General features: G+C 45.8%; 1 protein-coding gene across 1 annotated transcript in view; it reads right to left on the bottom strand.

The window, feature by feature from the left end:
* The window catches only part of SORL1 (sortilin related receptor 1), an 852,839-nt gene that overhangs the window by 685,187 nt on the left and 146,325 nt on the right, over positions 1-21,327 (bottom strand). Inside the window, exon 3 of the mRNA XM_078682321.1 lies at positions 12,265-12,390. Coding sequence (XP_078538447.1) covers positions 12,265-12,390 — 126 coding nt within the window. The remainder of the gene's footprint in view (positions 1-12,264; positions 12,391-21,327) is intronic.

Here is a 21,327-nt window from a genome sequence, read left to right as displayed (position 1 = left end):
GCCGTATGTTATCTGTGTATACCAAATCAGACAATTTGAAAGATGGTAATATTTCCAAAAATACAAATGAGGCTGCCGAAAACAAACTCAATCATCTCTTATATAAATAGGTTCCGAGTTTAGATTATCTCCAATCTCCACTTATGGTTTCTGCTGTAAAATTGGGTTAACGGGCAGAATGACCGGACCCATGGCACTCACAAAAACTATTCAATTTGAGTGCTAGTATTTCCAAAAATACATTCAGGTCCATAAAAAACGATATGAGACTGTGGCAACCAATGAACATGCATCTGTCAAATGTAAAACAAACCTCACATTTTTCAAATATTAATTTTAAAAGGTGCTGCAGTAGCACTAGTTATGCTGCTTATCGTGCCAAATGGCCCATAATTATTTAATTTATGGCTACATTTCAAGAGAATTATAGGGTCAAACCCTAGTGCTTTTCGACACCATGCACTGGCATTCTAACTCACATTCCAGGCTCAGGTCGGTTTTTGTTACACAAATATTTTCAATGGCGCTCACAAAAAAATGTGTTACTCGTGCTAGTGAGAGCTTCGGATGAAAAAAATTAAAACATCACAAACGGAAACGAATGCCATATAACAGGTTGATTCAGTAGATAGATATTTTATTGATGATCGATTAAATAAAATCATCACATCATAACACAATTGCGATTAAAAATCATTACATCAAGCAGAGTACCTAAACATAATATTCAATCAATTAAATTCTTACATCGCAGCACCTATAATTGTGCTTACATTCATTACCTCAAGCTAAACCTGGGTATCACATTAAATTATATTCTCCGCCAAAATGGTTATTCTGCCACAGTTATTATATATATTCCTGAATATACCCTTTTACCCGGGGAAATATTTTTTAAAAGTCTTGCAGTCCGAACTGACCCGCTTGGTATGGGGAGGCAAGTGCCCACGGCTCGCATGGGAAGTATTAACCCGACCATATGCTCAAGGAGGATTCGGGATCCCTGACTTTGAAACGTACTACTATAGCGCACAGGCCCACTATGCATTCTTTTGGGCGCATCAGCCCCGGTACATGCCTCAAGTAGCGGCAGAACACTGGCTGGCGCTACCAGTTCCCGTAGAGGGGGCACTAGATATACCTGTAACGGGCAGAGATTAGACACCGTCCACAGTCATGAGCACGGTACATGCATGGTCACAATTGGGGAAGATGCTGGACGCGACTATGCTATATTCCCCCCTACTGCCATTGGCCTACCATCCTGATATGCCTCTGCTCCAGGAAGCCCTCTTCCATAACCTGAGGGAGCCCATTCGGGTTGTCACCTGGGGAGACCTCTATCACGACGGCCAATTCAGGGCACTAGACCATATGTTTACGGGAGTGGCGAGAACACCCCTTGATGTTTTTCTATACATTAGGCTTCGACAGGGACTAAGAGCGATCACCCCAGATTTTCCTAATGAACCTCCACTAACCGAACCTCTACTGAGGACCTTACAGGGAAAACAAGCTAAAAAATTAGTGTCAGTTATATATAAAACGGTGCACGGGCTAAGGGACCGACCGTACAGCTCCGATTTCTCATGCCAAATGGAGCCAGGAATTGGGAATGGCCTTAACTGATGATCAGTGGGATTTCTGTGCACAGCAGACAGAACGAATAACTGCAAACAGTAGGCTCAGAATCATACATTATAGGTACTTGCATAGGCTGTATTGTACGCCTGCGCGTATGCATAGACACAAATTGCGAGACACGGATAATTGCGGCAGATGCCATGCGCCAGGTGCCGATTTTTTACACCTAGCCTGGAACTGCAAGAGCATCAATGCGTACTGGACACAAGTGTTCAGTGCCTTGTCCACTATGATCAATGCTGATGTAACACCCTCACCAGTTCTTGCACTTTTGGGGCACGTAGCACCACTGTCTGCAGTGAATCGTAAATTTGTTGCATTTGCTCTGCTAATGGCTAAACGTAGAGTGGCTTGTAGATGGGGTAGAGGGAGAGCACCTAAGTTTAAGGACTGGCTGAATGACCTTATTTATTGTCAAGAGCAACTACTGACATATGCTGAACTGTTACCTGTGGCTTCTAGGCCAACCGACATTTGGGCCCCCCTGAAATGTTACCTGTTAACACAAGATAAGTCTGACACCCCAAATTAATAACTTGGCAGTATATGACACGACTGCGGATGTGACACTGTGTATTCGCACTGAACAAGACAGCGCTATAATGGACATGTAGGAGAATAGACTATGAAATGATACTACGATAATGTATAAGCCCTAAAAAAGTGCTGGATATGATATGTAATTATCGATGCCTGTATTATGTATGTCATATTGAACGTGGAATGTGCTTGATATGATACTGCATTACACTGTGTACCTGTACCCGCCTATACTTGTTATGTAACCTGAATTAGGCTGAAAAACCCAATAAACAAAGTTTTTAAAAAAATAAAAAAGAAGAAGCTGCCTGAGTACACTAACAAATTTGGCGCACCTTGCCAAAGGCCGCGTGGCGATGCTCTTCAGCCAGGCAGAAGATGCAACCTGGCAGGTTCGTGCCCCAAGAGCCAGAAATACTGTTCTGATTAGTAGTCTCCTCACTTGTTCTAATGTGGGAAAACAGCATAACAGGTGTGTGTTTCCATGATTCTTGTCGATAGAAACAAACTGCACTCCCTTTTGTCACCAACACCCCCCATGCCAGATTGAAGGCCCTTATAGGCAATAGTAATAGTCTCATTTACAATATCTGGTGGTGAGTAACCGCATTTATGGCTTCAGTAAAATATGGTTGTCAGGGGCCTGGACCAATAAAGACTTGTCTAAGCATGGTAAGTCTTGCTACCTTGAGGACTCCGATAGTTAGTGGCCCTCTTCCAGATATTGAATGTGACATCCCCAGTTTGGAATGCTGTTTCTCCAATCGAGAAGGGCTTTATTGCATCTCTCATTAGGGAATACCAAGAGTTGCCTGGAGTTTCAAAGACAAATTTTGGGTGAACGTTTAAGGATTTAGACTTTGTCCTCATTGTCCTGATGAATAACATGGAGTCTTGACAATCCAATGTTTGATCACTAGCACCAGTTCCAGCCTTAGCCTGGACCGACTAGCATATAGCAGTTGTTGAAAGTTTTTCCTGCATGCTCTACAGTGCATTTGTTCCAAGACTGAAGCTAGGGCGCCCAGGTAGGCATTATGACCATATTGTAAGGCTGGCAAAACACTTGCCTTCATTATCTTTAATATTGGCTCCGCCCAAGCACTGCTCAGTTTCCGATACAAATTGACGATCACATACATGATGGCAGCCCTCTTTTTCTTTAAAGCATTAGCCTGTGCCACTAGAGTGCTATTTTCGCTTAACCACAAGCCCAGGTAATTATACATTCAGGCTGTGCGGATTGTGTTGCTTTGCACACCAGGAGGCAATTTGTTTGTACCTATGCCTACCAAATATTAAGACCTTTGTTTTGTTTAGGTTTGCCTGGAGATGGTTAGACAAGTTAAAGATGTTCAAGGCATTCAGTGCCCATTGCAGCCCAATTCTAGTTCAATCCTGGACCACTATGTCGTCTGCTACTGAATTATTTGTAGCTTGATGTCACCTAGTTTGGGCAGGACAAGGCTGCAAGGTTCCAAGGTTTTACCCAGATTCGTACAAGGGCCTGCTCTCACCTAGACCCATGTATCCGTGTACAATGTATGTATGGCTCTAAGCACTGTAGGGGGTACACCTCATGCGTCTAGCTTTCTCCAAAATGTTGCCTTATCAACCCTGTCAAATGCCGCACTGTAGTCAATAAAGGTCCAAAAAGGCGGGAGGGGGTTGTTTTTGGGTAGCCACATGCCTGAGATAAGATAGAGCAAGGATATTGACCACAGTGTACATCTCGAGCCTAAAGCCTGATTGAGCAAATGGTAAGATTACTTGCGCTAGCACCCACAACTCTAGCGTCTCCAACAGGAGGCGGGCATAAGCTTTAGCTTCCACATCAAGGAGTGCAATTGGATGATAATTTGCCATCAGTAACCGGTCTCCCTTTTTGTATGAGGGGCAGAGAATCGAACCTCTACAGGCATCAGGAACAGTCGCCATTCGTAGTGAGCAATTGGAGAGAGGGGACCACAGTCTTACCCAGATTTCTGATGCACATGCAAAAAAACTAGGAAGTAACCCATTCGGGCCAGGGGTACCATCCTTTCTTAATCACCTGTGATAGCTTCGACCTCATTGCTGCTTATTTGACCAGCAACTGTGCACTTATCCTAATTGGAGTGAGATGCTGATTCAAGCACTTTCCAGCGGGTCGGTGGCTGGCTCTCCGGTTGGTACAACCCCTGGAAAGATTTGCTTGTGGGTCGATACCACTAGTGATATGAGCTCTTCCACACAGCTCTTTCATCACTAGTGTGCAGAGACCTGGTGTCCTGCTTTTGGTGCCAGCTCTTCTTTGCTTATCCAAGCTATAATTGTTGATGTATGCTCTCTTTTCCACTTTATTCTTGTGATCAGTTCAACTTTTTCTTCCCCTTTCAACCTCTCCATGTGTCTGCATTCTACGCACAGTTGAACTAGCAGTTCAGGACATGCTTCAAGGGATTGTGATCACTTTAAGACCTTTCTTCTATGTCGATTGTTGAATGGCCTTTGCAGGTCGGGGGAACTGCCGTTCCTTCTCTTTTGCTTTGGCCTCCCATTGAGCAGAGACAAGTTTATAAGTTGACAGAAAGTCCTTAATAAGGTGCCCTGCTCTCTCCCGATTGGAACTCTCCGGCGGGGCCCCCGGACCACGGGTATTGAAATACCCCACCATTACGAAATCATGGCCGGGGTGGTCTAAGATATGAGATTCAAGGCTGTCCAGCAGCTCATGAACTATCGTAATCTTGGCGTTATGTGCAAAGTTGAGATAGCAGTTCACCAGTATTAGATTAGCTGCTCTCTGATTACGTTTCAAGCCAGTGATAGAGACAGCTTGGGCAGCGGTGCTAATAAAGACCAGTGGGGCAACCTCTAAGTTGCTTGAGTGCTTGATGAAAATTGATAGCCTTCCTGACAGATTGTGAACAGACTTGATCCGGATGTTGATTTAGAAATCTCATAGAAGCCTGACAAAGTAGTGGGGGCAAGCGTCCAGGTCTCCTGGAGACACAAGATGGCACAGGTTTCTAAATAGATCATTGCTTCCTTGCTCAATCTGATACTTTAGAGACCTTCCACATTCCAAGAGACGACTAGTAGTAAAGACTTAGGTCACAAGGCCATATGTCTGGGGCACTGTGTGATGTTAGGTGTAACAACACTGTCTATTGGGCGAAAATGGCTGCTGCCTCCTCTTTGTACTGTGTGCCTTTCTTAGGGTGTTGGGGCATACTGCCCTCTGGTCATTGGTACGTTGGATTATAAGAACGTTGGGCCCTCTAGGGCCGAAGCCCACCGCGGTTACCTCTAATTGCACCCCTCAGCACTTATATTGGTGCTTGACCTGAGTGTGGTTTCAAAAGGGCAAACAGGTACTTCACTGGAGGGGGATATGACGATCACTACCCCATTCTTTAAAAGTAGTCTTTTCAGCCCATACAGCATTCAGTTGTGCCACTCTTTTCCAGACTGTCGTGGTCATATCCCCAGTTGAATCTAACAGAGGCAGTCCGAATTTAACCCATTCCAAGTCCTCTGAGTTATGTTCTTCAATGCAGGGATAGAAGTAAAGAGCTGCAACATCTTCCCTCAGTTGAGGGTGTCCATGGGGCCCTTCAGTGTGTAGAGGGGAATAAAGAGCAGTTGTAATTGTGTGCTCTCGCCCTCACTGTGCATGTGCTGGTTAGGAGATTGCTGCTCATCTATCTGGCTGTAAAGAGGCCTCTGCTGGAAGACCCAGGCTGAACTAATGCGGCTATTGCCTACAATGTTTATGTGCTCGCCTCTCTGCTGCTGACAGAATAGGTCTACCCTGCAGATGGAGTCCAATTGAGGCCCAGTGTTCTCCATGCACCGTGGTGGTCTTTCACTTCCGACCCATGGGAGTTCGCCTGTGCTCCGGCATGTTGATGGGCTACTAAGAGGACCCAGTGGATTGGGACATGGTATTTCCAAGGTCTCCCATTCAGATTGGGTACCTTGATCTGTCCTTTCAGTTTGTGTGCCTGGCTTCCCCCCCATGTCTTGTCGATTCTCCGCCCCGTTAAAGGGAGGGGGCCCGTGTCCTGCCTCTACACTCTCTAAGGGGGATGTATGACGTTACCACGCGATCAAAATGATCGCGGTACATCACAACGCAGCTTTTACAACGCAAGTCGTTACCACGACTTGCGCTGTAGGGTGCTGGACTTAGGAATAGTATGATTTACTATTCCAACTCCAGCCTACGTACAGTAGGGAAGGTGTTGGAATAGTAAATCACACTATTCCTTTGTCTAGAGCGCCCTCCAGTGCAAGTCGTGGTAACGACTTGCATTGTAAAAGCTGCGTTGTGAATGTATTGTGGTGTTTTGACCGCGTAGTAAAGGTTGTTTCCCCTCTAAGGGATCCAGTTTTCGGATGGTATTTGGAACCATCTGGTTGCCAATCTCCTCGGCCCACCTGTTCGGGAGTGTCTCCACCCCTTCAGAAACTATAGATGCAGATGTAAATGCTGCGTTGGGCGTACTGCTGGAGGATGGGGTCTGAGATTGTGTTGGAGTGGTGAAGACTTTTAAGAGTTTGCCAGAGTTTATGGCTACTTCTGCTGTGTGGCTGCTGGATAGCTTATGAGACATAGTAATTCTTTTAAGGATATGCTGCTATATTTTATTCATTCTTAAATGTTGCCCTTATTGACAGGCTGGATGTTGAGAGGCTTGAGAGCTATTCTTGTTTTGGAGGCCACATGTGGCCCCTCTTAAATCTGCCGCCTCGTCATGCATCAGAGCTGTCCTTCCCTTAGGCTCCCGCTGCTGGTAAATTAGCTTGATTAACTGGCAAACTTCAAGTTGCTTTGTCCTGTGTGTCTGTTAGATGATACATTTCATTTTTCATTTGTACTTTGTTTGATTAATTAAAATCTTACAATATATAAACAATAGTTCCTATTATAAAATCCAGTTTTAAAAAGGGAGAAAAAAGGTAATTAGAACATGATTGAACCTAATACTCTTTCCTATTATAAAATTTGGTCGGCCTAATGTTCATAATGCTATTTACATACTATATTCATCCTACATTACATTCTATTTGTTTTTGGTAGTTAACTTTGCTCTTTATCACATTAAAAACTTTAGAAAAGCTGAGGTTAATATTATATCATGAGTATGAAGACATCTTATCAATGCTTGTCTTCAACTCCGTATTCCTCGAGAATTAAAAGGTCTCCCAAGGATAGATATTCTTTCAAATTTCAAATTCGGACATACACAAAGGAGGTGCATAATGTTCTCTTCTCCAAGTTTACATAAGCAGAAGGCCATCCGTTCCTCAGTTCTCAGCCATGGCATTAGGCGACATGAGCCTGGGAATACTCCAAAACGGGCTTTTATAAATATTTGTTTGTGCTTCAGGGACCATGGGATTTGAAGATACGGTTGAATTTTCACCTTGGTATAACTATTCATTAGAGGCCAAGCATGTTTTCATTTTGCAAAAGAGTCTTTGTCCAAAAGAAGTGATAAGTGTTTTGTTGTATTATTGATGGCTTTATTAAATGAGTTTATGGGTATTGTCATTTCCCAGATGGAATTTGCGAAGTATTCATCTAATGAACCATGTAGATATTTCCACGCCTTGGCTTTCCAGTTTGTGTTTATTTCCTGCCACAAAGTATCCATTTTTATTCTTTTCCACACTTTTCTAAACTGGCCTTTTCGCGCGAGTAGTTGATTAGTTAGCCCAAATTCCATTTGGTTCTGTGTAGGCGATGTATTATGTGGCAAGTAAAAGAGGGTTTTACATTTTTTTATAACAGCATTATTAATTGTTACTGAATAGTTTCCACACATTGCTTCACTACCATACATTAAAGTTGGCAAGAGTTTTGCTGATATTACTTTTAGAAATGGTCGGTAACTTCACCCTCCTATGGATTTCTGTAAAGTTCTAAAAGCTGATAACAATATATTTGCTTTACGTTGCATATCAATCTTATGTTAGATGATACAAAACGTCAGAGAGTGGCCAAATTGATAATGCCATAATTTCTTTGACAGACGTCCTCCATCGTTGTAGCCTTAAGTATCTTGACCTGTGGAACTTTACTTCTTGTGTGTTCCTTGATTGTTACCACCAGTGCTTCCAACGTCTCATGTAACGTGCTCAGCTTGTCAATGATTGGGGAGAATGGGCAGGGTTGGTCTTTCTCAAGGAGTTTTACATTGGATTCCAGAAGATTTTGTTTGGAACCAAATTCTGCCAGGTGAGTTGCCCAGTGACGGAATAAGGTCTAATTGTAATTCCATTTTGCTTGACTGCCAAAGTAAGGCCCTGGCTATTGTAGCCTGCGTGGCTCTTCTTGCCACCATGCCTTGTGTGTGTGATGTGTCCTGTGGGGTCAAGGCTAGCTCAATGGCACTTTCTACAGATCCCCGCACCACTAACAGGGATTGCCTGAGTGTTTTGTCTATTTGTGCCTCTATATTAGGAAGGAAACAATCCAACAGGAATCCCAGTTCCTGGTCTGTGAAATTCTCCCTTCTGGGCAGTGTGCAAGCGTTTTTTTGATTTATAGGTATTTCACTTGTTTGTGGTGACAAGGCCGGAGGAGTCGTCAGTTCTGGGGTCCTGTCCAGGGTTTGATAGACTTGAGTGGCAATCGAGATCCTGTTTGAATTTTGATCTGCACTTGTTTGTGGAGCGGGCTCTAGAATAGATTCTGTGGTTAGATGTATAATTGACACTGCTGGTCGTAGGCTTGGGCATGATTGCAGTCTATGTAAACTGAGGACCCCTGCAGTAGCAGATGCCTTCGTTTAAATTACTGTGGCTTCCTGCAGAGTGCTGGCCAGGTTGCTGACTGAGCACCCCAAAGTGTTCAGGCAGAGACCTGTGGTTCCCGTGTCTGAAGATGCGATTTGTTCATTTTGACCAATTTCTGTTGCCTTTTGAAGATATCGCTTGATGGAGTTCTTTCAAGAAGGCAAGTCCTGAGAGAGGCAGAGTAGAACACTTGCTCAAATCGGTCTTGGTCACCGCTTTGGGACAGATAGGTGTGAGTGGATTCAGGGGCGAGTGTTGTGAGCCCTGGTCATCCAATGCTTCATCCACCACCACTTTTTGCGTATTAGATTTTTCCGTCTCACTATTTCCAAGGATGTTGCACTTGAGCCGATGTCCATGGGACTACTTAATACATTTCTTGCCAGTCTCCAACTTGTAGGTGTACTGTCTTGGATTAATAGGTCTGAGTTGCCCCAACTGTGCTGCCGCACCTCCTGGAAATTCTGTGGCTGTGGGGGGGGCATGAGCACTCAGCCAGGAGACTGTGCATCACTCTCCTGTCCGTCGTTGCTATGCACTGTGTAAGGATGTGGGTGTAAGTACTGGCGCAGGGAGCACTCCCTGGATGCAAGCCGCACCCGCTTAGGGGTGGTGCTTCCACAGTCCTAAGGGGCTCTACCACTACTGCGGGACCTAGTCCGCAGTGCCTGCTATTAGTGAAACCATTTCAGGTCAAACAGCTAATTGCCGTTAAGCTAGTTCAGTGTTGACAGCGGTTAATCGCAGTTTCCACAAATTACCACAGATTGTCACAATAACTTTTAATGCAATGGAGCTTTTAATTTAGCATGACTTTATTTGCAATTATTTGGGGGCACATTCATTTAGTTGTTGCTCCATTGAGTCCTTTGACCCTCCTGGAGTCTTCTTGGGGGAGGAGGGAGCTGGTGTGTGACCTGTCAAGCGGGGGTTGGGGAGAAGATGGGAGTGAGACTAGCGGTGAGAAACGGACATTAAAACACATGGCGCAACAAATGAGCCATAAACACTCATCCAAACACATGGCGCAACAAATGAACCATAAACACTCATCCACCACTCGCCCCCTGGGAACAACCGAGCCCCTACCGCTCTGTGGGTCTATGACCCATAGCCTGCCTTTCTCTTTGTTCGAGATCACCTACAGCGCGTGTTGTGTGCAAAGAGCCAGAACTTCGGAGGAAACGGCTGAAACTTTTTTAGATCAGCGGTAAAGATGGGACGTGGCCATGTAGAGGTGCGGTCTGTCCCTCTCTGGGGTCCCGTTCAGTGTCTTCTGATCTCCAGGTTTTCGCCTTTGGCTCCCTCTGTTCCCTGGCTACAGCCACTTGAGATTCGGCGGCTTAAGCAGTTTAGCACAGATTGGAGCTAGGCAGCTCTCGCAGAATTTGAGCATTTCGCCTCCTCTATGAATCCAGTATACCAGGCCGTGGTAACGGCTACCAGAAAATGCGGCTAGTTGAGACGAACGATGAAGATAAGTGGAAGAAGCTAGAGAATAGATAGCATCATGTAAATTATATTCAAAGTCCTGCTGAGTTGTAAGGACTAACATTATTTAGGAAACATGAAAGAAAATTGCGGATTTGGGCACTCCACCAGAGGCTATAGATAATCATTTTGGTAATAAAATAGTGGGCCACCAAACTACTAGGGAGGCGGAGGAAAAATATGATACAGCTGTGAGCACGACCTGCCCCATAAAAAGATGCCCGCATCAGAGGCAGCGCTTTTAGACAGCTCCTCTGCCCAGCCCGAAGCAGCTGTTTAAGGCATAGCTTTAGTCAACTCATTGGAGACAATTACTAAGTCTAATTTCTAAAAACCAGTCATGAATTTTGGCCCTATCGGGCTGTGAATGAACATGCCAGGTCAAATTGTATACAGTGCACTCCATTTTTTCTGCACCTGTTTGTTTCTGCCTTTCCTGAAGTGATTTAAGCACATTGTGATTACAAAAATCAGAGCATTAGAAGATGCTTTTTCAGCAACTTGGACACAGAAATGTTGAATACAAGGTGTCTTCGAGATATCATAAAGCACAACCATCAACTGATTTCTGTCCATGGTCGGACATACAGCACATTCAGAACTTCAGCATGAGAACTGTTAGTTACCTGAGGCAAAGCAGTTTGACTCTCCACCTGCTCGCACTGGGGAAAAAGACCATACCTCTTGACTGTCTCCGAATTGTAGGCTGTCTAATACAGGATCTGCTGGACGACTAAAGTTGCTAAACTGCCTATCTTTCTGTCAGTTAGCACTATATACAGGGCACTGTGGTAGAGTCTTCAAAACACTGGTGGGGATGACCTGCTTAGACAAGCAAGCTATGACACCTCCCAAAGAATGAGACCAATCTGAGATAAGTCTTCCTGTTGCATTTTCCAACGGTACCACCTCTTTGTTCCTGGGAATTTTACTCTTTCAAAAGCAAGACAATAGCAATTCAATCTCCACTACCAGATTAAACTGCATTGGAGGGGGAGATAATCTCATCCATTCAGAGAAACCTTAGCAGGTCATATCTCCCATGCAAGCCTTAGCTGTACATATGCACTGATTTTAACATTATTCCTGGGGTAGAGTGGTGCATGATATTCATGTGCACTCTCAAGATGTGCATGATAGCCTGTGCTTGGGACTCTTGTAAGCACAACAGCATCATGTTTTCATATTCCTGTTGGCAATATAAAGTGAGTGCTGTCCACGCCACCAACACTTTTGCTTCAAGCCATTAAAATTATAGACCAAGGCATAGAGCAACTCTTTCACAAGTGAGGTGAGGAAGTCAACGGCTATACCAGTTCCAGTAAGCAACAGAATCTTCTATAAGTCAGTCTTTGCGGTAAAGTGTATACTAACATTCAAGCAGGCATACTTGCACAAGAAGAGACAGGCTGAGACCAGAAGCCACGTTCTACTTATTTGCAAAGGGCCATCCATCAGCCCAGAGTTGGCCAGCTCAAAAGGGTGCAAAGTCACGTTCAGTCACTGCAGTGCTTTACTGGGTTAGAGAAAACAGCATTAATTTGTCCTACACATTTTACTAAAATCAGGGATCTACTGCTGCTATGAAAATAGGACAATGTAGTGGTAACTGATGTTTTACACAGTGCGGAGTCACCTTAACAGAGGAGACCTACATATGGAAAACATGAAATATTAATTAAGGAATTAAAACAGTATTCAGGCTCTTGATATTAATACAGTATTACTCGTCAGTTTATCCAATAAAATGTTTCTGTTTATTTAAAACATCCAAAAACGCAAGCTTGCTACATAACTTACCCTTTTATTGTCAGCTGGGCTATGAAAAAACTGAGCAACAGCCACTTCACTTGAATTCCCATCAGTAAAGTTAAATTTATTGGATATTCTCTGAAATGATTTCCCATAATCGTAGGACACGTAAACCTGCAGGAGGAATTGTAAAGCATAAGTCATTCAATTCTGATCAACTTTACAGTGTTGCAATAAAACCTTGTGAAAATTAGAAGTTCAACTTTCAGTTTTTTTGTTTTGCTGAGAAGGTTTAACTTTACCACACACCTACTGGATCTTTAGCTTGAACTCACACATGCAAATTATTAGTACAAAGACAATCAATGGCAAATGGTAAACATATCTGAACTTGAACAATATGATAGCAAAGGCAGGAAGAAAAGTCCATCCAGAAAATTTTGTGAAGCGTGCAGATGTATTATGGTGAACTTTTGTAAGGAGATGTGGTGTAGCAGTCTAGCTGGTCACTCTAGTTCCAGACAACTTTTGAGTTCTAATCCCAGCTTTCATTTGTTATGTACATTGTGGGGTCCTGGGAACATGATTTCGTCTACCTTTATCTCGGTTCCACAACTGCAAAAAATTGGGAGAGCTGATAAATTAGCTAAATTCAAGTAGGAAGCACTATACAAGTAACAACATTTACATCTGTTGTGTGTAGCAGGTCTTTTGTACAAACATAATGAATATTGCATGAAAACAGGCCTGATTGCATACAAACACTGCAGCCTTTAATACTAACGAGTGCATGTAATGCATATAGGGCCTTTAAAGGCTAGATCATTGTTTGAATGCTGATGCTAACAGTGTGCTTGAATAACTTATTTCTGTTTAAGAACTCCATGTTTTTACACCTATTACACTAAAAGGACAGACAAGGGAAACGTTCCACTCTTCTGCACATGTTGAATCAGTGGCTGCAAGAAAGACGACCTTATGGAGATCAGTCTTAAAACAAGCATTTGCAATGCAATAGGTCTCGCATTAGAAAAGTTTGAGCTATTGGTATTGTAAATGACAATTTTTTTAAATATGTGTTGGCTTTGAAAATATATAAATTATTAGCATTGTTATTCACAAAGCCAATAGCTTACACTTTCCTAATGCGAGTCTTATTGGCTATGGCAATGCTTGTTGGTAGCAAGCAAGGACAGTGCTGTTGTGGTGCTGAGTGATGCTGCTGTGGTGCTGAGTGATGATGTGGTTGGGCTGAGTGATTATGTGGTTGGGCTGAGTGATGTGGTGGTGTCCCAGAGTGGTGTGGTGGTGTCCCAGAGTGGTGTGGTGGTGTCCCAGAGTGGTGTGGCGGTGTCCCAGAGTGGTGTGGCGGTGTCCCAGAGTGGTGTGGCGGTGTCCCAGAGTGGTGTGGCGGTGTCCCAGAGTGATGTGGCGGTGTCCCAGAGTGATGTGGCGGTGTCCCAGAGTGATGTGGCGGTGTCCCAGAGTGATGTGGCGGTGTCCCAGAGTGATGTGGCGGTGTCCCAGAGTGATGTGGCGGTGTCCCAGAGTGATGTGGCGGTGTCCCAGAGTGATGTGGCGGTGTCTGTGAGTGATGTGGCGGTGTCTGTGAGTGATGTGGCGGTGCCCCAGAGTGATGTGGCGGTGCCCCAGAGTGATGTGGCGGTGCCCCAGAGTGATGTGGCGGTGCCCCAGAGTGATGCGGCGGTGCCCCAGAGTGATGCGGCGGTGCCCCAGAGTGATGCGGCGGTGCCCCAGAGTGATGCGGCGGTGCCCCAGAGTGATGCGGCGGTGCCCCAGAGTGATGCGGCGGTGCCCCAGAGTGATGCGTCGGTGCCCCAGAGTGATGCGGCGGTGCCCCAGAGTGATGCGGCGGTGTCCCTGAGTGATGTGGTGGTGTTGTGAGGCGTGCGGCAGTGTGAGGCGTGCAGCAGTGTGAGGCGTGCAGCAGTGTGAGGCGTGCAGCAGTGTGAGGCGTGCAGCAGTGTGAGGCGTGCAGCAGTGTGAGGCGTGCAGCAGTGTGTGGCGTGCAGCAGTGTGTGGCGTGCAGCAGTGTGTGGCGTGCAGCAGTGTGTGGCGTGCAGCAGTGTGTGGCGTGCAGCAGTGTGTGGCGTGCAGCAGTGTGAAGCGTGCAGCAGTGTGAAGCGTGCAGCAGTGTGAAGCGTGCAGCAGTGTGAGGCGTGCAGCAGTGTGAGGCGTGCAACAGTGTGAAGCGTGCAACAGTGTGAAGCGTGCAGCAGTGTGAAGCGTGCAGCAGTGTGAGGCGTGCAGCAGTGTGAGGCGTGCAGCAGTGTGAGGCGTGCAGCAGTGTGAGGCGTGCAGCAGTGTGAGGCGTGCAGCAGTGTGCGGCATGCAGCAGTGTGCGGCATGCAGCAGTGTGCGGCATGCAGCAGTGTGCGGCATGCAGCAGTGTGCGGCATGCAGCAGTGTGCGGCATGCAGCAGTGTGCGGCATGCAGCAGTGTGCGGCATGCAGCAGTGTGCGGCATGCAGCAGTGTGCAGCATGCAGCAGTGTGCAGCAGTGTGAGGCGTGCAGCAGTGTGTGGCATGCAGCAGTGTGTGGCATGCAGCAGTGTGTGGCATGCAGCAGTGTGTGGCATGCAGCAGTGTGTGGCATGCAGCAGTGTGTGGCATGCAGCAGTGTGTGGCATGCAGCAGTGTGTGTCGGGCAGCAGTGTGAGGCGTGCAGCAGTGTGAGGCGTGCAGCAGTGTGAGGCGTGCAGCAGTGTGAGGCGTGCAGCAGTGTGAGGCGTGCAGCAGTGTGAGGCGTGCAGCAGTGTGAGGCGTGCAGCAGTGTGAGGCGTGCAGCAGTGTGAGGCGTGCAGCAGTGTGAGGCGTGCAGCAGTGTGAGGCGTGCAGCAGTGTGAGGCGCGCAGCAGTGTGAGGCGCGCAGCAGTGTGAGGCGCGCAGCAGTGTGAGGCGCGCAGCAGTGTGAGGCGCGCAGCAGTGTGAGGCGCGCAGCAGTGTGAGGCGAGCAGCAGTGTGAGGCGTGCAGCAGTGTGAGGCGTGCAGCAGTGTGAGGCGTGCAGCAGTGTGAGGCGTGCAGCAGTGTGAGGCGTGCAGCAGTGCGAGGCGTGCAGCAGTGCGAGGCGTGCAGCAGGGTGAGGCGTGCAGCAGGGTGAGGCGTGCAGCAGGGTGAGGCGTGCAGCAGGGTGAGGCGTGCAGCAGGGTGAGGCGTGCAGCAGGGTGTGGCCTGCAGCATGCAGCAGTGTGAGGCGTGCAGCAGTGTGAGGCGTGCAGCAGTGCGTCCAGCCCTAACAATAAGAAGGTGCTGTAAAGCCATTCTTGCAAACTAGCATTCGCCTAAATTACCAGAAGACCAATGCACCACTCTTTGGAACACCTTGTGCTCCCGTCGCTGTGCCCGTGACTGAGCGCCATCTTATTGAGCAGCAAGTTCTTAAACTTGCGCCATTTTGCCACCTCTGCCTCCTGCACCCTGCCCTCTCAGAAGTCGAGGAGCCACCACACCTCCTCGTTCAAAGCTTCAGAAAGGCAGGCATACCCACCGTAACAAGGCTTTTAACAAGAGGATGTGGACGGAGCAGGCCCAGTAATCTTGCGAGAGAGCCATATCGTTGCTCTGAGCCGGGGTGGCGTATTTTAATCAGATAGCTTCCTGTTTGCACTCTGTCGAGGTGTATATCTGTTGGACCCGTGCCATTCGCAGTCAGTGGAACCATTGTTCCTGTTGTGCAAGTTACAAATCCATTAATCTCGGCAGCTGACAAAATCCGCCGAGCGCTCCCGTCAGATGGAAGCCACTTTGAGTATTGTGTTTGTGTGTTTTTCTGCCTATGCAGCTCACCAGCATTAGTCGTCCGTGGTATACATGTGCATGAAGCTCAGCGACTCTGCCACCACCCAGTTTCCTAACCTCCCATGGTGTTGTTAACAAGCGTGAAGGCCTTGGATCAGAGCCCCATAGCATTCATTTTAACAAGCTTCATATTTCTTGCAACATTTGTAATCAAACCAAGTCGACTCGGAGCTTTCAGGAAAAAACGAGAAAATCCAGCCTGATTGCTAAAGAAGCTCGTGACTGGTGCCGCACGCGCGCGCCTTTTCTGCCATATGCTTTGAATTAATTGAAAGCATATGTCAGGAAATGCGCGTAATAGACACCAATAGGCATGGGGCGGAGCTATGCACCCGCCTCTGGCCTATTGGTGTCTACCATACAAAACAGCAAGCAGTGTAAGGCCAATAGCAGGCCACAAAAAGAAAATCACACGCACAAGCGTGTGGAATTTGCAAGTCTATTTTGAAACCCCGTTCAAGAGGGCTCTCTTGCGAGTCCTAAAAAGGCTTTGTCAATTTGGAATGCCTATACATAGGCAATACGTCAGCTACAGCTGCAGTGCACCTGGCACAGAAGTAATAATATTTGTAACAAGTCTCTGCACATGATTTATCACTCAAAGATCACCTTTAAAAACATTTTGGAAATTCTGCCATTTTTCTCCCCACATTTCGTCATACATATGTTAATTTAACCAAGCAAAAATTATAACTTAGAAGGCTGGGATGCACACAGGAGTGCTACTGACAGGTAGCTGGAGAGCTACCAGTAGCTCACGACCTACTCATTACACTCATGCTTTGAAATTCTGCAATTGCTCCGATAAGCGAATTGCATTTCTGCTGCTAGGTGTGGTTATTATTTTGTGAAGAGTATTTATTGCCTCTGTACTCTTGTAGAGGGGTGTTTGTATCTAATTTTACTGCAGTCGATTTTTTAAAGTATGTGCATGTCTTATTTGTTACTGAGTTTTGCACCTTGAAGCTCTGAGTTCAAGCATTGTTTGTGCAAAGTAAATTAACTAGGCAGTGGTAGTACTAACCCCTAAAACGTATTAGTGTCCTGCCGAAAAGTGTTGGTAAAGTCCCATAAGAAGTGTTACAGTCCTGATATGAAATTCTGACACAGTTTGATGAGATGAATGGGAGTCTCGCTGAGAAGTGCTGACCTCTTTAACAGTATCAAAATCCTCTGGAAAGTGCTAGTATAGGCACATTAACAGTATTGCTGTCCTCTTGAAAAGTGCTGGTACTGTCCCATTAAATGTATTACATTCCTGCTGAGAAGAGAAGATGCTGTCCCATTAATCCCTCCCATGCTCATGATGACCTCAGCTCGTCATGAGCCACGGTGGCCGTGTGCTCATGACGAGCTGAGCTCATGACAACAGTCATAACGCTCGCACGCGGGGCTAATTCTCCCGCTGTGCTGAACGTTCTGAAGAAACGGGTGTGGCCATGACGAGGGTCATGAGCACACGGCCACCGTGGCTGAGCACCGGGGCGCTGTGCGCGCCCCCCAGCACAGAGGGGGAATTAGCCACGAAGGCAAGGGGTTATAGGTATTATTTATTTATTTGAAAAGTTTATATAACGCTGGCTAGACCCGGAGGTATCAGAGCGCTTCTGACAGCGCAGTGCTGGTACAGTCTCATAGAAGTATTAGAATCCTACTGAGGAATTGGTAATACTTCGCAATTAGAAATGTTTTACGGTTTTGCGGATACTGCCCAGTTAAAAGTATACCAGTCGTGCTGAGAAGCACTGGTGAAGCCTCATTAAGATCAGGCCAGGACTGGCCGTAGCGGGCACCGGGCAATCCCCCGGTGCGCGGCACGGGTAGGGCCGGTTTTGAGCCCATAGGGGGCGATTTTGTTACAGGGCCGTTTTTGCAGCATAGCTGCAAAATCGGCCCTGTAACAAAATCGGCCGAAAACCGGCCCCTGCAAAGAGCTCGGCGGCACCTCCAACCCCCCACAGGGGGCAGGGGGGCCGGCCGAGCACTTTGCCAGGGCCAGTTTTGGTTCCCAGTCCGGCCCTGATTAAGATTACAACAGAACTATTGAGAAATAATGGTACTGACTAACTGATAATTTAATAGTCCTAGCGAAAGGTGATGTCAGTGTTCCATTAAAAGTATTATAGTCCTAATGGCAAGTGTTGGTATTCCCACTGAAAAGATTACATCCAGCGTTACAGCTGGTAAGTGCTGGCACCATCAATTAAAAGTACTGCTGCCCTTGGAAGTAATGCCAGCGTGGTTCAACTGAATACGCCCCAGTGAGGGAGAGAAGTGTTTATACCATCATGTTGAAAGTAATACCTCTCAGTAGATTAGTGCTTATATTGTCCACCCTCCAACCGGCAGAGTGGTACAGTCCTATTGACAAGCGTTCATACTATCAATTAAAAGTATCGCAATTGGACTGGGATGTATGGGTACTGACCGCCTTAAACGTTTCCAGTCTTGTCAGTGAGTGCTGGTAGTGCTCCTTTAAATTTACTTCAGCAACGCTGGCCAGTGTTTGTACTACGCAATTTAAAGTTGTATTCTTGTGGAGAAATGTTAACACTCAATACAAGCATTGCAGTAGAATGGAAAAGACCAAAAACTAGCTTTTGACAGGTATTACAGTCCCTCCGAGAAAAGCTCTCTCTCCCATAAAAAGAATTATAGTTCTACTGGGGATTACTGAAACGGTCCCACTAAAAGTATTAAAGTCTAGCAGCAAAAAGCCAGTGCGTTCCTATAAACAGTAATACAGGTCTGGTTAACGTTTACAGTATTCCATTAAAGGATGCACAGCAATGGAGAGAAATATTGCTACTCGCCCGATTAATATAGCTGTAATTGTACTACACGTTTAAAAGTATTCGCTTTGCCATTAGCAATACTATTCTTGCTTGAGTGTACAGCGGTTGTTTCAGTTCTCGCACTGCCTTACCGTGAAGAATAGGTACCGCCATTAAAAATATTGTAGCCCCATCAACAAGATATGGCAGTCTCACTATTTGTATTGGACTGCTGTTGAATTGCATCGGCGCTTCCAGTTAAACTTCCTGCTGAGAACTTCTGGCACCACCCGAACAAAACAGACACAGCCCTATTTTAGGCGCGGCGGTATTGCGTCAATGAGGATGCTACGTCTATTTGAGAAGTGACAGGAATTCATCCATAAAAACCCGACAATCCGAATGATGGGCGCATACACCGTGTACTCTAAAACAAATAGAGTAACGCAGAACAGTATTGTTTCCGTCTGTTTTTTTACAGTATGTATGTAAAGCGCTCTGATCCCTACGGGCCAAGCTAGCGCTATATAAAACTTTTAAAATAAAACAAAAAAACGAATAAAAATACATTTCGCGACAGATCAGGGGGGTTACAGCTTTCACTGGGATTACGTGCATTCACATGTCCTGGAAAAGGCAATAAGCGGTAGAGCGCGCTGGAGCATGCTAAGCAAGCAGCGGGTATTCTCGTGCTGTCGCTCCAGGCAGCCAGCGTCCAGTCCCAGGCTGCAAGGGCTTCCAGATCACAATACTCAGACGCTGGGACTCGACCGAGCACTAAAGCGACATGTTTCGGATAGGTGCGCAATGGCATTGAGCTGTGGGGCGCGATAACGAGACAGGGCGACAGCTTCAGCATCCGTGTGACAGACAAGGTTAAAGCAGGAAAAGAGCTGCGTGTAGCGCCGCATACCGTACAAAGAGCTGTTGCAGGGCATCCGATGCGTGCAGGTTGGCAGCCTAGAAGTGCTCCCAGGGTCCCTAGCACAACTCCCGGAGGCTGCCGTGGTCTGGAGCGCCACACACATACCATCCCATGGGTGACGGCAAAGCAAGGGGCGGGTCCGCATCCTTCACTGAGCACTAAGAGTGAGAGGCATAGGATGTGGGTAGAGGGCACGCCGCGGGAGCTGGCGGGTACATGGTAGAGGAGATGCCCACCAGGAGGGATGCCCAGCTCAGGTTGCTGGCAACTGCATTTTCAAGGGGTGTGGAAGGTGCTCCCCTGGGAAATTTTCGGTGATTGGGGCTGCTGTGGGTGAACGCATTTTGGACACACTGTTATTTTAATTTATTTATTTTATTTCTACCTCCCTCCTGACTGATCTTTGATCTACCCACTAAACTCTATAATGTCATTGTGTGCACTGTATTAATTTCGTTTGGATTTGTTATTTCACTGTTGTTCTTTTTGATTTGCACCACATATTTTTTTCATCATCTTTAATTCTTTTATTATATGACTGTGTATTACGATATGTCCTTCTTCCACTAGGTATCTTATTTCATCATGTGCTTTTAATTTATTTGTCAAACATTTCAATTTTAATTCTTCAATTTGTTTTTGATGATATCTCCCTCTTTCTCTTTGCATTCGGTCTTATTATGTACTATGTAGTTACATGCTCCTCCCCATTCGTTGTTCCTCTGCTCTATCTATATTAAATAACTATCTTCTTTCTACTTACTCCCCTTTCTCTTTCTTTCTTTTTAATCGGCTTTTTAGTTATTTTTCTCCTCTTTTATTTCATTGTATTTTTACCTTGACCGCTTCCCTCTTTTTTTATCATTCATCCCATTGATTCTCTATTCTAGACTACCTTCTAATCCATACCCCCTCTATACCAATTATCTTCACTGTTTGCTATTTTCTATCTCAACCCCTCTCCTGACTAACCTCTAACCTATCCCCTACAGTATATAATGTTTTTTATTTGCACTTTATTTTCTATCGTTTTGATATGTTACTCTACTGTGGCGCTTTTTAACCTATTTCAACGTTAATTTGTGTATTCATTGACTGTTCAATATGGTATATTCTCTTTTCGTTATGTATTTTGTTATATTGTATATTTTGATGTTCCTCTGTTTAGACCACCCTCATTTCCTATCATTGTAATTTGTTTCAAGCTATTGTTCAGATTGCCCTCTATGTTATATCCTTTTGTCACTATGCTTTTGTTTTCAATGTGTATCCTGATGTTACTATGTGTAGGTTACCATTATGTCCTATCTTTATAATTTATTCAGGCTATATTTAATTCCCTCCCCCGCTATATAGCCTTATCTTCTTAATTCTCTTGGCTGCTTTTCCTTACATCGTGAAATGTCATTTATATGATTACGTTGCCCCATCACCTATTGTGCTTAATTGAAACCCCACCCACACCTCTCACTGTGAGAGTCTGCTTTGGATTCACTTAATCGACCCCCGCTTCCCCTATCACCACCTTCTATCCTGACTTCGAGGACCAGTGCGTTCTAATCTACTGTGCTTCCTCTTTCTCCCCCTTCTTT

This window comes from Lissotriton helveticus, chromosome 3_1 (assembly GCF_964261635.1).
Source record: "Lissotriton helveticus chromosome 3_1, aLisHel1.1, whole genome shotgun sequence".
Lineage (NCBI taxonomy): Eukaryota > Metazoa > Chordata > Amphibia > Caudata > Salamandridae > Lissotriton > Lissotriton helveticus.
Note: the sequence above shows the minus strand (reverse complement) of the source record. Positions and strands in the feature narration are given on the sequence as shown.